At 44.7% G+C, this 15,875-nt stretch overlaps 1 protein-coding gene across 2 annotated transcripts in view; it reads left to right on the top strand.

Annotated features, from left to right (window-relative positions):
* The window catches only part of RIT2 (Ras like without CAAX 2), a 263,520-nt gene that overhangs the window by 73,692 nt on the left and 173,953 nt on the right, over positions 1-15,875 (top strand). For both annotated transcript variants that reach the window (XM_082242260.1, XM_082242259.1), the window contains exon 3: positions 15,004-15,077. In XM_082242260.1, coding sequence (XP_082098386.1) covers positions 15,004-15,077 — 74 coding nt within the window. The remainder of the gene's footprint in view (positions 1-15,003; positions 15,078-15,875) is intronic.

The following is a 15,875-nucleotide window of genomic DNA, read 5'->3' as shown; positions in this document are numbered from 1 at the left end:
TTTATTTTAGCATATTTTTTTCAGATCAGTGTCTTTTCAGAAAGCAATTCAGATTGGTGGTGTTTGTTTATTTTTAGTTTTGCATTGCCAAAAACATGACTAATGCTTCCATCTACTGGTCCCCAGTTGCCTGCCTGCCTGTCTGCCTGTCTCTCAAATATAACCATTGAGCCAACTCTCTGTAGCAAAACATCCGAAATTTGGGATCACAGACAAAAATCTGTGATTGGAATTATGCAAAGCAGGCTCATTTGCATAAGCTTCCTTTGCATGTTCTCTCCAATTTTGCGTGGGGTTTTGAATACTGCATTAGGGTTTATTTGCATAAATTCGGAAAAGATTGCTGGAACTCATGTAACAGTCTGAGCCACTCTTGGAGATTAGGGGCATCTATTAACCTATGTGACCAATTCTCTCTATCTACCAATGACAGGTCCAGTTTTTCTTATGCCTGTCCCTGAGTCCTAGCTATGCCTACTCAGAAGTTAGTCCTGTTGCATTCCATAGGTGATACTGAAGTAAAGCAAGATTGCCTTACCCATCGGTGAAAGGCAATCAAATCAAGTTTTAATTACAATTATTATTATTAACATATGCCCATTCAAACATTTCAGTTTGAAGAACGGTCATTGTTTCAGGTGCCACCTAATAATATGTCTTCCACATTAGTAAGAAATAGATATTTTAGCGTGGCAGCACCTGCATACCCAGACGTTTAGAAAGTTGATGAAAGTTTCAATCTGCTTTCAGTCTATTGCAGGGGCAGGCAAACCTTTCCACCAGAGGGCCAGATCACCCACCGCTCTTACCCCACTGGCTTTCGGAGCCATGGCGGCGGGGAAGAGGCATCTGTGGCTTCCTATTGGCCATGGCTGCGTCCTGGAAGTCCTATCCTGCAGCCAATAGGAAGCCATTGCTGCCCACGCAGTCAGTCCCCGTGTGGAGCTAAACCGGTGCACCATATCCAGCCCGCGGAACATAGTTTGCCAACCCCTGGTCTATTGTTATTTTAACTATCTGAAAGTCTTAAATTATTGTTATTTTTTCTTATTGACAATTCTATTATTTTATCTTATTTGTAAGCTGCTTTGTGGGTCTTTTTTTAACAATCAAGTGATATCTAAAAGTTATGAAATGAATAAAATTGGGGGGCGGGGGGGGAGAACAATGTATTTCTTGAATTTCTTTGCGGAAATGTGGTGATGTTATTCTCTTTTGGCCTATTACCCAGTAGCAACTACACTTGTTAGAGTCAACAATAGTGTTGTTTTTACCCAAATAAGCATGTATTTTCACAACAGATTTTCAATGATGCGGCTCATTAAGAATCCCTGGCCCAACTGCATCATTTAGCAGAATCATAATTTTGAAGGAGAGGTGGTCTTGGAAGAAGAACGTCCCTTGCTTGACTTACTAAACCATATGTGGCGACAATTCCAGAGGACATCCCTGGAAGAAAATGAAATGATTTCCATTGTACATTTCCTACTTAATAGCAATGTGGAAACAATTTCCCAGCACCGGCAGAAACAATTTTCTTCCCGAACAAATGGAGAACTAATGATTTTGCACTCAGAGCAGTTACTTGGCAATGTTGCTGGGCGTTAGTGTAGCTAGAGAGATGGAGGTAGGAGGAGGAGGAAGAGAAGGAGGAGGAGGAGGAGGAGGAGGAAGAGAAGGAGGGAACAAACTGGGTGGGTGCCAAGATGCTCAACAGCCATGTAACTGATCTCAAACCAAATCCATGAAAGTCAGGTGCCATGCAGATTAGACAGCAAAGCAGCCAGCTAATTTTAAGCAACAATAACATGTCAGGAGGTTCTGCTTCTTGAGAAGCACTTGGAGTCAGGGTCATGAGAAGAATGATATTGGGGGCCATCTTCAAAGACTTTTGGAATCTGAAACATGGAAATGATGTGCTCTCAGTATTCCTCTGGGATGTGTTCCAGTTCTCTGGAAGCTGGAAGAATGGAGATTGCCAGAAAGGGGGGGGGAGACTGCTTTGGGAGGGGGTGAATACAGATGTCCAAGTAGTGAATGTTTTTATTGCTGTATTCTGTATTTGCAGGGACATTCTGTGAGCCACCCTTTAACACAATGACACAGGGATGAATAGCCTCTGGATGTTGGTAGACTGCAGCTTCCCCCATTCCTGATTATTGGCCATGCCAGATGGGGCTGATAGCACCCAATGACATTTAGCGGGCACCTGGAAGAGAACAAGTTTTCTGAGTGATAGAGATGGCAGAGGAATGTGATTCAGTCTGCATTTAAAGACAGACTTACCTGATTCAAAACAATATGCAAACCAAAACAAAGCCATCCTTCAAAATGTTGACTTCTCCAAATTTTGCAATGCAGTTCTCCAGCCAAGTATTGTGTACAGAAATCTACCAGTTAAATTAATGGAAAATTAGTGAAAACAACATACACAAATGCTTAATCATAGAATTGGAGAGTTGGAAGTGACCATGACAGATGACCCTACAATCTCTGCTTAAAAACCTCCAAATTTGATGGACAAATTTTGTTTTGTTCACATTTAAAGAGGAACCTACATTACAGTGGTACCTTGGGTGAAGTACTTAATTCGTTCTGGAGGTCTGTTCTTAACCTGAAACTGTTCTTAACCTAAAGCACCACTTTAGCTAATGGGACCCCCTGCTGCTGCCACACCGCCAGAGCACGATTTCTGTTCTCATCCTGAAGCAAAGTTCTTAACCTGAAGCACTATTTCTAGGTTAGCGGAGTCTGTAACCTGAAGTGTATGTAACCTGAAGCGTATGTAATCCAAGGTACCACTGTATTTATACTATCTGAACCAGTATGCAGACCAAAATATAGCCCCTCTCAGAAATTTGCATTGGTCCGAATTTTGCACTGCAATTCTGCAGTAATGTGTACAAAAATTCATAGGCTAGGGTAAAGCATGCATAAAATGCATGTGTTTGTGAAAAGAACATACAAAGATGCATTATATTTGAGGAAATTGTTTTGCAAAAATGTGTATATTAATTTAACATGCGAACATGTAATTAGCACTAAAATGCTGGTGAGCTTTCAGTCAGTCATCCAAATGGATGTGCAAATGTTGGTAAAGGCAGGGGGAAATGAGGAGTAGATAGAAGCAGAAAACCCCATCCCTACTTCTAAATAAACATTTATGCAATTGCTCTGGCAGTGAATGGGGGGAAATGCACATTACTGTTAGGATCGAACAAAGTGGAGTGTTTTGTCCTTGTGAACCAGCTGATCCTCTCTCCTCTGCCTGGATAATTGTCCTGAATTATCAATGCAATGTCACCTTTTGACAACAGGGAAATATTTGTGGAAACAATAGAGGAGGCTTTGCACATCCTTGCGCGCTCTCTCTCTCTCTTCTTTGTGCAGCTCTCTATCTTCCTCCCTCCCTTTCCAGACTCACTTCCAATACCACTACTCCAAGGTTAGGGGTTAATTGGTAACTTTCCTTTGGGACACTTAGCCAGTCCCTCTTGGCTCAGAAATACAATTGCATGTCAGCACTGATCACTCATGCCTGAAGAGCTTAAGGAAAGGGAAAGCTAGTGGAGCGCAAGAGATACACACCATCAAGTGTCACCGTTAATCACAGGCACCAAGCTTTTTAATGCACAGGGAATTTTACATCAGTCGGCGCACTGCACACCTTCAAGGCGTACCTATGCAATTGCAAACATGAAGCATCCCAGTATTTCCCATTCTCCTCTCACATGCATCGGCCCTGCATGTTCCTGGCAAGCCCAATTATGCACAAAACTCTGTCAATACAAATTCTGTGCCTACTTGTAAAGGTAAAGGGTAAAGGGACCCCTGACGGTTAGGTCCAGTCTCACTTTAGTGGCCGAGGAAGCCAGCTTACAGCTTCTGGGTCATGCAGCCAGCATGGCTAAGCCCCTTCTGGCAAACCAGAGCAGCACACAGAAATGCCGTTTACCTCCCCGCCAGAGTGGTACCTATTTATCTACTTGCACTTTGTGCTTTCGAACTGCTAGGTTGGCAGGAGCAGGGACCAAGCAACGGGAGCTCACCCCATCACGGGGATTCGAACCACGACCTTCTGATCAGCAAGTCCTAGGGTCTGTGGTTTAACCCACAGCGCCACCCATGTCCCTTCTGCCAACTTATAAATGCCTGCTAAAAGCTTTTCTATTCTGCCAGGCCTACTGTATATAGGCAATGAAGAGTACATCTCCAACAATGGCTTGTTGATGCTTGCCTTAAAGCTTTGTTAACTTTTAATTTTTTAATGGTTTTTTATTGTATGGTTTTTTTTATCTTTACATGTTGTAGATGCATACATTCATAATATTATTTGTATGTTGCCTTTCCATAGTTCAAGCCATGCTCAAGATGGCTTACAATATGGAAAAAAAATATATAATTACAAACGTAACCAAAATAGTCTTAAACAATAAATAAAACATCAAAAAGGACATAACCAATTAAACAATTTCCTCATAAATCATCCGAAGACTGAAAATAAAGATACAAAAGATTAATACCCATAACAGCAATAACCCCACCCCCACCCAATGAAAACCCCCAAACAATCCCCCAACCCAAGAATCTGTTCAGTAGCCTCAGCTTTTGTAGTTGGAGTCAGTCCGGGCCCTCCCTCTCAGGCCAGGTGGTCTGCAAGGCAAGGAGCAGGTCTTCCAGAACTCACTGCCAAGATGTAAACTGCTTAGTTATGTGATTTAACTGTATATAAATACTTTTATAAATAAATGCTAATAAATCTAAGGTATATGAAGTATGAAGGTGCTATGGGTGTACCATTCTGTTGGTTTTCCGTAGCATAACATCTGGGGACGTAGTGCCTCTGAACATGGAGAATCCACTAAGCTGTCACCAAAGGAAAGTGGCCTGCAGCCCAACCATCTTGGACAGTGGAGCCATCAGGAAGAGCAATGGAGACCCTTAGGCAAGAGATTCAGCTACCCAAGAATTCTCAAGCCAAAGAAAGTTGCTTTAGAATAATCTGCAAGCGTTTTCTAACAGTTAGGAGATCCTCAGGAAAAAAGAGAGAGCAACCAATTGCCCTGCTTGCTGAGAGATGCTGGCAATAAGAAAAGGAGAGAGGGCAGATGTGTAGACAAGTTCAGGTGGTACCGGGTGCAAAAAATTGTTTGTCACACCCCTGCCCTACATTGCAATTTTTGGGAACGTTGTCCAAAGTTGTTGAGCTTATTTTAAGGGAAGGTTGCCCGCAAAACAGATATGCCCGCAGATAGCACAAATCTGACCAACGAGCACATAAAACTAGGTCAGCACCGCCAGCCAGGGGTGTTAGCGCCAACCACAGACCATGAAAATCTGACTGCTGATTGCATAAAAGTGCCCACCGGGGATCCGAGCGTTGCCTGCCGGGGGGGGGGGGGTTTCCAGGCTGATCGCCCAGCATATTTGCGTGATCAACGGGTGGATTTTCACAACGACAACCGCGCCAATTGTGAAAAACACCCGCTGTCACCACGCCAATCCGCCCAGGGGAATTTTGTCACCACCCCTAGGCATGACACCCGGGGTGAACCGCACCCCTGCACCCTCCTTGCGACGCCCCTGAGAGAGGGTTGCTACTTTTTCTCCCCTGCCTGTGTGCTATGGCACAAGATGCCATAGGAAGGCACTGGACATAGTAAAAGATCCATCGCATCCTGGTCACTGTCTCTTCGAGCTCTTGCCGTCGGGACGGAGATACAGGACGATGAAGACAAGAACGAGCCGTCTTAAGAACAGCTTCTTCTCCAGAGCGATCTCGGCCCTGAATGGGAAGCCCGGACTTTGAAAGTCATCTAATCTCCCTTGCTGTATTATACTGTATTGTTTAATTAGTGTTTTTATGGAGCAGTCAAGTAATTTCGTTGTCCCCGAAGGGGGCAATGACAATAAAGATATTATTATTATTATTATTATTATTATTATTATTATTATTATTATTATTATTATCTGAAGGCATCTGACTGGACACAAAATTCAGCACTGGACTGCCACTTGACCTGGTCCAGCAGGCCACTTCTTGTATCATGTTCTTACCCAGAAAGGTTTTTAGAAAGCGATCCTTGTCATAGATGCTGCTGGGAGCACCCATGTTGTCTCCCTACTGCTATAGAATCTTGTGGAGTTATTTGTTGTTCACACACACACACACACACACACACACACACAGTCCTTTGATGCATACGACACCTCACAGTAACAGAAGCAAGTTAAAGGTCCCTGGTCTGTAGGGCTTCCAATCTAATTTCAACAGAAGAGAAGACAAGGGAGAAAGCGGAGGGAGGAGGGGAAGGAATACGAAAGTGCTGAAGGAAACTGGGTGAGAATATGTGAAAATAAATTGCCACGTTGCCAGGCTCTGTTTCTGTGAGAACTAAAGAACTGAGCCAAAGTATTTTGATTCTGAACGATGAAAGCATTGCAAAAAAGAAAGAAAGAGAGAAAGAAGGAGAATTTATATTCGGCAAAACTGCATACAAGAAACGGTGTACAGTGGTACCTCAGGTTACATACGCTTCAGGTTACAGACTCTGCTAACCCAGAAATAGTACCTCGGGTTAAGAACTTTGCTTCAGGATGAGAATAGCAGCAGCAGGAGGCCCCATTAGCTAAAGTGGTGCTTCAGGTTAAGAACAGTTTCAGGTTAAGAACAGACCTCTGGAACAAATTAAGTACTTAACCCAAGGTACCACTGTATTAGGGAAGCAATCGCAAGTCAAAGCTATGTACTTCCTCCTCTGACCCATCCCCAAACTCGGCCCTCCAGATGTTTTGGGACTATAATTCCCATATCCCTGACCACTGGTCATGTTAGCTAGGGATGGTGGGAGTTGTAGTCCCAAAACATCTAGAGGGCCAAGTTTGGGGATGCCTGTTGTAGAATAAGGACACAATACAACAGGCATCCCCAAACTCGGTCCTCCAGATGTTTTGGGACTACAATTCCCATCCTCCCTGACCACTGGTCCTGTTAGCTAAGGATGATGGGAGTTGTAGTCCCAAACCATCTGGAGGACTGAGTGTGGGGATGCCTGACATACAATGACTTTGAATTGATACAGGCCACAACTTTATAGATTACAAATGAAAGAGGTTTGGTTAATCATTAACGTCCGGCCCACTTGTCAGAAGTGGCACCATGGGTCAATCTGACAGCAGGGTTTCCAAAAACTTACATTAAATTGGGGGACCCCTGCAGAGATCTGTTGCCTGGGGGATGCTATCAGTCTCTGGCCCCAACAGGGCATATGGACATAGGCAACTCGGCGAGGAAGAAACAGGTAAAGGGTCCAGGTCTAGGTTGCTTAAATGAACCAGGAACAAACCTGAGGGGAGCCTACTTGCTCTGTCAGTCCTGCCCCCAAGGTCAGCCCCGAATGGCCAATAAGGCAGGCAGGCTTGGATCTGGCACCTAATAGAAGAAAGTTAAAGGGACCCCTGACCATTAAGTCCAGTCGTGACTGACTCTGGGGTTGTGGTGCTCATCTCGCTCTATAGGCCGAGGGAGCCGGTGTACAGCTTCTGGGTCATGTGGCCAGGATAACTAAGCCGCTTCTGGCGAACCAGAGGAGCGCACGGAAACGCCGTTTACCTTCCCGCCAGAGCAGTACCTATTTATCTACTTGCACTTTGACGTGCTTTCGAACTGCTAGGTTGGCAGAAGCAGGGACCGAGCAACAGGAGCTCACCCCATCGCGGGGATTCGAACCGCTGACCTTCTGACCAGCAAGTGCTAGGCTCTGTGGTTTAACCCACAGCATCACCTGCGTCCCTATCTAATAAATAGAGGGGGCATTATGCCCACTCTGCCTGCTCAGGTAGGACTCCAATCCCTGGGACTCCCTTGCCAGGTCCCTAGGAAGCCTTCGCCATCCCACAATGCCAACACACCTAGGCAGTGAGTGATCTTGCACTAAAACAATGGTGAATTTTCAGGAGGCCTTTTCGGGGAAATACGGAGAACTGAAAATTGGGGGCGGGGGGAATTAGAAGGCAAAATGAACCGAAACTGACTGCATCAACAATTCCTAGTCATGACTCCCCACCCACAATCTTCACTTTTCTGAGCTAAACAGATCCCTTTCTTTCAACCTTTCCTTATAGGACAGTCCCCCACCCATTTTTGTAGTCTTCCTCAGAACCTGTTCCAATTTGTCGACAGCCATAGCAAGCATAAGGGATCTAAGCTCGTTGCAAGACACGCTTCAAAGCAAAACGCAAGACTTCAGAAGGCACCCCCTTCCGCATAAAACATGAGTCATTTCTAACATACACAGTATGAACCTACTTGCCACGCAGACATTAATAATAATAATTAATGCTTCCAGAGCTGAATTTCCGCTGAAGCGGGGGGGGGGGATGTCACTCACTTCAAAGGTGTGTGCGTGAGCAAGGCTTTCCTAGTTAATCAGAACCAGTTCCCCCTCTGCACCAGAATAGCAGGTAGCAATTTCTTTCCACTTTCGACCCTGTGATTTTGCTACTGAATGGAGATTAAGGTGGCAATGATTCACTTACTATCATTTCAGGGAGATCAATTAAAGCCTATGCTTACACTGAGAGGTGTTTCCAGCTTGTGTGAAAATAAAATGTAAATAGACATTTCTCTTCTTTCTCCCTGAAAACCAGAGCTGTCTTAAGCATATGCAGTGCTGGGGTGCAAAGATCCACCTGGCACCCCCCCCCCCAGGTTGCCCAGTTCCAAGCATGCAAGAGGGCGGAGCGGGCCGTCTGCCTTAGCATCTCGCTGGCGGAAGCAAGGGGAATAATAACATCAATCTATTCTGCTTTTGTCAGATCCCACCTGGAGTCCAGTGTCAAGTTCTGGGCACCACAGTTTAAGGAGGATTTTGACTGGCAGATGAAGCTCAGTGCTTTCCATATAACTTTTAGATCATATGTAATAGGTCTCCTGGTGTTTGGGACTGATGGGTGACTCCTGGACCATCCCTCTAATAGCCTGCATATATGAAAATGCTCACATGGGTTGGAGAGCCCCCAGAAGGTGTTTGCAGCCACATGCAAGGTCATGGTCTTAGCTGCTAACCCCTGCTTCTTAAGGAAGATGAGAAATGGAAGGACATCCTTCTTCCAAGCTGTGGGGAGGCATGGGCCAGCCCTGGCTTGAGACCAGAAGGCCTTGAAGGAAGACCATGTCCTGGACTGCAATACTCCCTGCATCATGGTATGTATCCAATTGCCCAGAAGTATTTGGGAAATGACTCTGGTGGCAGGGCTGTCTTAAGCATATGTGGTGCTGGGGTGCAAAGATCCACCCAGTGCCCCCCTCCCCCAGGTTGCCCAGTCCCAGGTGTGCAGGAGGGCAGAGCCGGCCAGCTGCCTCAGCGTCTCACTGGCTCGGTCACCCCCAAAGTTGTGGCGCAGAGCCGCCCAAGCAGAAGAGCCTGCTGTGGCACTCTGGCCGATGGATGGGCTCTTCCCCACACTCAACTCTCGAGCCCCAGACTCTTGGCCTGGCGCCCCTGAGAGCCCGGCGCCTGGGTGCCCTGCACCCCTAGTGTCTATGGCAAGACGGCCCTGCCGAATATGACCCATCCAATGTGGCAGCAGTCGAATCCACACACATATTAAAAATGCATGCGAGTAGAAGAACATTTTATCTTGGTGCGGAAAATATGATCATGGCCTTATCAGGGCTTATCAGGGAGAGTATTCCACAGATGGGCTACAACTGAAAAGAGCCTCTCTTCCCACAAGTCCTGGACAAGGACTTAATATGTTGATCTTGGGAGATGGGTAGATTCATGATGAGAGATGCTTTCCATCAACGACTGAGGTCCTGAGCTGCATAAGTCTTTATGGGTTAAGACCAGCACTGAAACCACAACTTGAAACTCTCCAGAAATGTGCTTCAAATGCATGAAATCTGCTTGACACATTTAGAAAGAAAACAGAATTGGAGAATGTCTTGTAAGGCCTACTGAAAGAAGTTGAGCATGCCAGACCTCTGCAATTTAGGGGGAAGATTTAGAATTAGAGCAGTGTCAGTATTTTATTTTATTTTTTATTACTCTGGATACCGCTTGGTAATTTTATTTTATTTATTTGCATGTGTATTGTTTCCTTATCGGTGACTTAAGTACTTCAGCTGTGTGTAGTACCTATTGAATTTCAAGGACTTAATTAATTTTAATATAATATTCAATGGTACAATTTGCTTTTCAAAGGGAATTAACTTCTGAGCCATTGAGCAGTAAAAGTAAATACAAAAATACATAGATAGCAGAGAGAAAGACATTCCCATGCCAAGCTTGATTTGCATTTATATAGTTGCCATAACAGTAATGAGGATCAATTTGCTTAATGATTCAAGATATATTGGAATAAATCGCAAAGGCTGTTGGAAATTATCAGAGGCCAATTCAAAGAAATCTGGTCATTTGCTGCATCACCACATCCAAACCACACCTTCCCAAAGATTATAAACTGATCTAGCATAAGAATAGCCTTCTCTGGCCAACCAGATGCCTCTGGGAAGTCCAAAATTAGTATTTCCCTCACCTCTTGTGGTTTCCAGCAACTGGTATTCAGAAGCATATTGCTTCTTGCTGTGGAGGCAGAGGATAGCCGTCAGAATTAGTGGCCATCAATGGCCTTATCTTCCATGAATTTGGCCCATGCTCTTTAAAATCCATCTAAGTTGGCCTTAACTGTCTCCTGTAGGAACAAGTCCCATAGTGTTAACTATGTGCTGTGGTGTTGTTGTTTAGTCGTGTCCGACTCTTCGTGACCCCATGGACCAGAACACGCCAGGCACTCCTGTCTTCCACTGCCTCCCGCAGTTTGGTCAAACTCATGCTGGTAGTTTCGAGAACACTGTCCAACCTTCTCATCCTCTGTCATCCCCTTCTCCTTGTGCCCTCACTCTTTCCCAACACCAAGGTCTTCTCCAAGGAGTCTTCTCTTCTCATGAGGTGGCCAAAGTCTTGGAGCCTCAACTTCACGATCTGTCCTTCCAGTGAGCACTCAGGGCTGATTTTCTTCAGAATGGATAGGTTTGATCTTCTTGCAGTCCATGGGACTCTCAAGAGTCTCCTCCAGCACCATAATACAAAAGCATCAATTCTTCAGCCATCAGCCTTCTTTATGGTCCAGCTCTCACTTCCATGCATCACTACTGGGAAAACCATAGTTTTAACCATACAGACCTTTGTTGGCAATGTGATGTGTAGCTGTCCCAAATCATCCAATCTTCAGCTTCATTGCATGTCCACAAGTTCCAATGTTATGAGAGAGAGACTTTTCTCTCTCTACACTTCCTCCATGTAAACTTATCTCATGTTGCCTCTAATTCACATTTTCTCTAAACTAAAATGTCCCAGATGCTGTAAACATTTTTCATGAAACCAGGAACATAGGATACAAGTCTGGTCCATCTAGCTTTTTATTATTTGTTCTGACTTGCAGTAGCTCCCCAAGTTCTCAAGCAGAGCTTTCTTCCATTCGCTGCTACCCAATTCTTTGCTTGGAGACACCAGGGGTTGAACCTCAGATCTTCTGCATGCGAAGCCGATTTTATGGTCCTTCCCTGTGGTGCCTAACAGAAACCTTCATGTAATGTGACACTTGCCTGAGTGTGCTACGGCGGGAAGATGGCCCAACTTGGCTCCTAGGAGATTTTAAGATGTGGCTAATCAAAGCTCAACACCAAGAATTCTAATTAACCAACTACACGCTGTATAGACTAAAGAGCAGAGACACCGAGCAAATGAAGATGGGCTGCTTTGCTCCATCAACATCTTTGAGGGATTGCGCTTTGGAATGCTAATGTGTGTCAAAGAAAAATCAATAACAAAAACAATATTGTATAACAGGCACCACTTGGTCCTACTTGACTGCCACTGCTGGGTGATTTCAAAGGGAGGGGAGATTTTGCAGGTGTGATAGAACCTGGAGTAAGATTGATTTCCCTCTTCTGAAATGGAAAGTAGGGGTGTTGATCATGGCAGCATGTAGTCCTAGCTACACATTGGGACACTGCTGTAATAATTCAAATCCTTATTGTTGTTCTTGTTTAGTCGTTTAGTTGTCTGACTGTTCATCACCCCATGGACCAGAGCATGCCAGGCACTTCTGCCTTCCACTGCCTCCCACACTTTGGTCAAACTCATGTTGGTAGCTTCAAGAACGCTGTCCAACCATCTCATCCACTGTTGTCTCCTTCTTCTTGTGTCCTCAATCTTTCCAGCATCAGGATCTTCTCCAGGGAGTCTTCTCTTCTCATGAGGTGGCCAAAGTCTTGGAGCCTCAGCTTCAGGATCTGTCCTTCCAGTGAGCAGCACTCAGGGCTGATTTCCTTCAGAATGGATAGGTTTGATCTTCTTGCAGTCCACGGGACTCACAAAAGTCTCCTCCAGCACCATAATTCAAAAGCATCAATTCTTCGGCGATCAGCCTTCTTTATGGTCCAGCTCTCAGTTCCATACATCACTACTGGGAATACCATAGCTTTAACTATACAGACCTTTGTCAGCAAGCTGCTTTTAAAGATGCTGTCTAGGTTTATCATTGCTTTTCTCCCAAGAAGCAGGCATCTTTTAATTTCGTGACTGCTGTAACCATCTGCAGTGATCATGGAGCCCAAGAAAGTAAAATCTTTCACTGCCTCCATTTCTTCCCCTTCTATTTGCCAGGAGGTGATGGGACCAGGCAGCTATGGCTAGAGATGGGCTGATCCACCAATAATGGTTTCTCTCAGTTCCTCGTATTAGTTTTAAGTTCAATTTCCTTATTTCTTCATCAGTTTTCATGATTTTTTTTTTAATGCATGGGGGTAACAGGGCCAATTAACTATTGAAACCCTTTTGCATGCAGAATGAGGAGCATTTGGCTAGTAAATACTGGTTGGAGAGTAGATTTTACCTGTTGCAGTCACACACACAGAGAGAGATGCTTGTAGGTAATAAAATAGCAAAGTTGTTGATTGTAGGAAGTACAGAATTGGGATATAAATGTTTCTAGTTCGAGTCTAAGTAACTAGTCTAGCTCATTTGATCTATAAGAGGATAGATAAAGACAACTTCTCAAATTTAAGTCTGAGAGAGGTGTGTGAGCAGGATAGATTAAAGGGGCAGGGGCAGTCTTCAGATACCAAATATCAGGCAGCCCAAGTGATGGGCTCTTAGGTGCAGAGGGCTAGTTTGAATTGTAACATAGGACCTGACTGTCCATATGTTCCCGCTGATAAATGGTCTTTCTCAGGCATGTTGTTGGGAACTCCCGGTCCTTCTCCTCACCTCACAGCTCACTGCACAAGCGAGGCACACCATCCATCACCATAAACACACCGCCTGTCTTGCATTGTTGTTTAATTAAACAACAGAGATAATTTGCAGCCCATGTTGCAGTATAAATATTGTCCGACGCTTCGGCTCCATTTAACCTTAACAAGAAAATATGAATAACAAGACGGGGCGTGAAATATACAGTGGAGCAAAATAATCTATACAAATATTAGCTGGTGCTTATTTTCCACTTGGAAGACAGCAGCCTATGACTATGGGGGGAAGGCAACAGTTTGTGTAGAATTTCTTTTTAATGTTATGCATGCATAAAAGCCAATTTGCTAAACCGAAAAAGTAATAGACTGAGGAAGCAAACTTTTAAAGGTTTTCTTTAAATAATAATAACCAAAGCTGACACCCCCCCCAGCTGCTTTTCAGCCGATGAGACATGAAACACACTTTCCTCCTCTCCAGAGATCAAATGTTCAGCCTTCACCAGCTGCTTAGGAAAGTGCCGTTGCTCATTGGTGGAGCATCTACTTTGCATACAGATGGTCCCACGTTCAAAGTCTGGTATCTTCAGGTAGGGCTTGGAATATGATCAGTCTAGGAATCCTGGAGAGCCTCTGCCAGCCACTTTAGCCAATATGGAGCAAGTTGGGACAATAGTGTGTCTCAAAGCAGCTTTCTAGGTTCCTAGAGTTCTATGAAAGCTACAACACCCCAGCAGGAAAAAAATATCAGAGATAATCAGCTAGGCATAAAAGAAACCTCATATCATCAAACATTTGAAATAGAGCAGTACCTTGACCCCAGGTGTAGGGATATCGCGGAGTGGATAGTGGGGTCCGGAGGGAGCACACTTCCCCACCAGCAGGCAGCCACAATCTGCCTGCACGCATGACCCTGGGGTGTAGGAAAAACTCCCCCTCAGACAAGCCATGGCTGTCTGGAACATCGTTTCCTATGTCTGACCTTTTGCGGTCTCAGCAGTCAGCGGTGTCCTGTCTATAACCCTTTTCCATGAGACCTTTGTCTCCATTCATCGTACACAGTGCAAGGGGGAAATGACGCTGTGGAACAGGTGCCGAAATAGCTTTGTACCACCCCACGATCTCGGGACGGAAGATGTGCAAAGGTCACAGCCCAAAAATGTATCTCCCTAGCTTGCATATTTGTCTCAATAAAAGGAGGCTCCACAGGAATGGTGGTAGCTCGCTTCAGCCCACCTGTGCACAGCTCAGATTATGATCAACACCTGTCTTGGGCCTTCTCTTCATCCAGGATTATTTGTTTGTTTTTGTGCTTGTGCTTTTTTTAATTAGGCATTCTGTCTTCTCATTTTATATGTTTATGTTGTGAGCTGCCCTGTGATATTCCTATGAATGGCGGTATATAAACTTAATAAACAAATAATAAAAGATGACAAAGCAGCCTCACTGGGGAGAGTGCATTCTGCAGGCAGCAAGAGAAGGGCACTTTTGAAAAGACTCTATAGGTGTCTTATCTATAGGAGACTGTAGCGCACATACCACCACCCCCAACTCCGTTGCCATAAGAATGAATTATGCAAGTAAATTTCCGTGATTCATGCATGTTGCAGAATTATTCCTTTCTTGTTGCAGAAAGTAAAGTTGCATTGCTGCCCAACTTTGTCTTTTTTCTTCCTTTAGCTTAGAATGCCTGCAGTCCTGCTTATATGGTTTATTTCCTTTCTCTTATGCTTCTCCCCTTGCAGAGGATGCTTATAAAACACAAGTACGTATAGATGACGAACCTGCTTATTTGGACATTCTGGACACTGCTGGACAAGTGAGTAGTTTCGCTGCCTGGACAATTTGAGCTGCCAATGAAAGTTGCCACAGAGTGTGCGTGAGGATACTGGAAAAATAAGGGAAGCCTATATATATATATATATATATATATATGCTTTCGTAGATTTTCACGGGTACAGGAATGCAGGTTTTGGTGTCTTCGGGTGTCTTCCCGTGTAAGAGTCGGGGTGTCTGTGCGACGTTTCGACGAGGTCTCACTCGTCATCTTCAGGCTGGTGCTTTCGGCTTCTTGTTACTGGAACAGAGCAGAATCTGGTGTTTGAGTTCCTATAAATACTGTTGAGGGGTGTGGTGTATAGCCTCCAACGTTCTGGGCAGAGAGGAAGTTCCTAGATTAGTGTGCCTCTTCTTCTTTTGTTCCTTAATTACTTGAGGGATATCTTGAGTGATTTCATGAGTGATATTCTGAATACCACTGGGTGGGTCATTAAGTGTAGATTAGTTGCTAAAGCTTTTGTGTCTTGACCTCTTGAGCTTGTGAAGAGTTTTTCTGAGAAGATGGCTGTGCTGCATTTAGTTGTGCTCTGGCTTGGCTTCGTGTATAGGGGCGAGCTGTGGTTTTGTGCCTTGTGCCAGCCAGATCTGTGTAGGGATTGCAGGGGGGTGCAGCATCCGGAGGTGCCACTATAGTTTGGCTACTGGATGGAGTCTGTAATATGTCTGTGGAGAGGGTCTGGGTTTGGGTCTGGTGTGGTTGATTGGTGACGGCGTTCTGTGTGCCTCTGGTTCTGGTGTCGGTTTTTGTGGGGAGGGCTAATTTCCAGATGTCTGGCAG

Source organism: Podarcis vaucheri (assembly GCF_965113315.1).
Source record: "Podarcis vaucheri genome assembly, chromosome: 11".
Classification (NCBI taxonomy): Eukaryota; Metazoa; Chordata; class Lepidosauria; order Squamata; family Lacertidae; genus Podarcis; species Podarcis vaucheri.
This window is presented reverse-complemented; position numbering and strand designations above follow the sequence as displayed.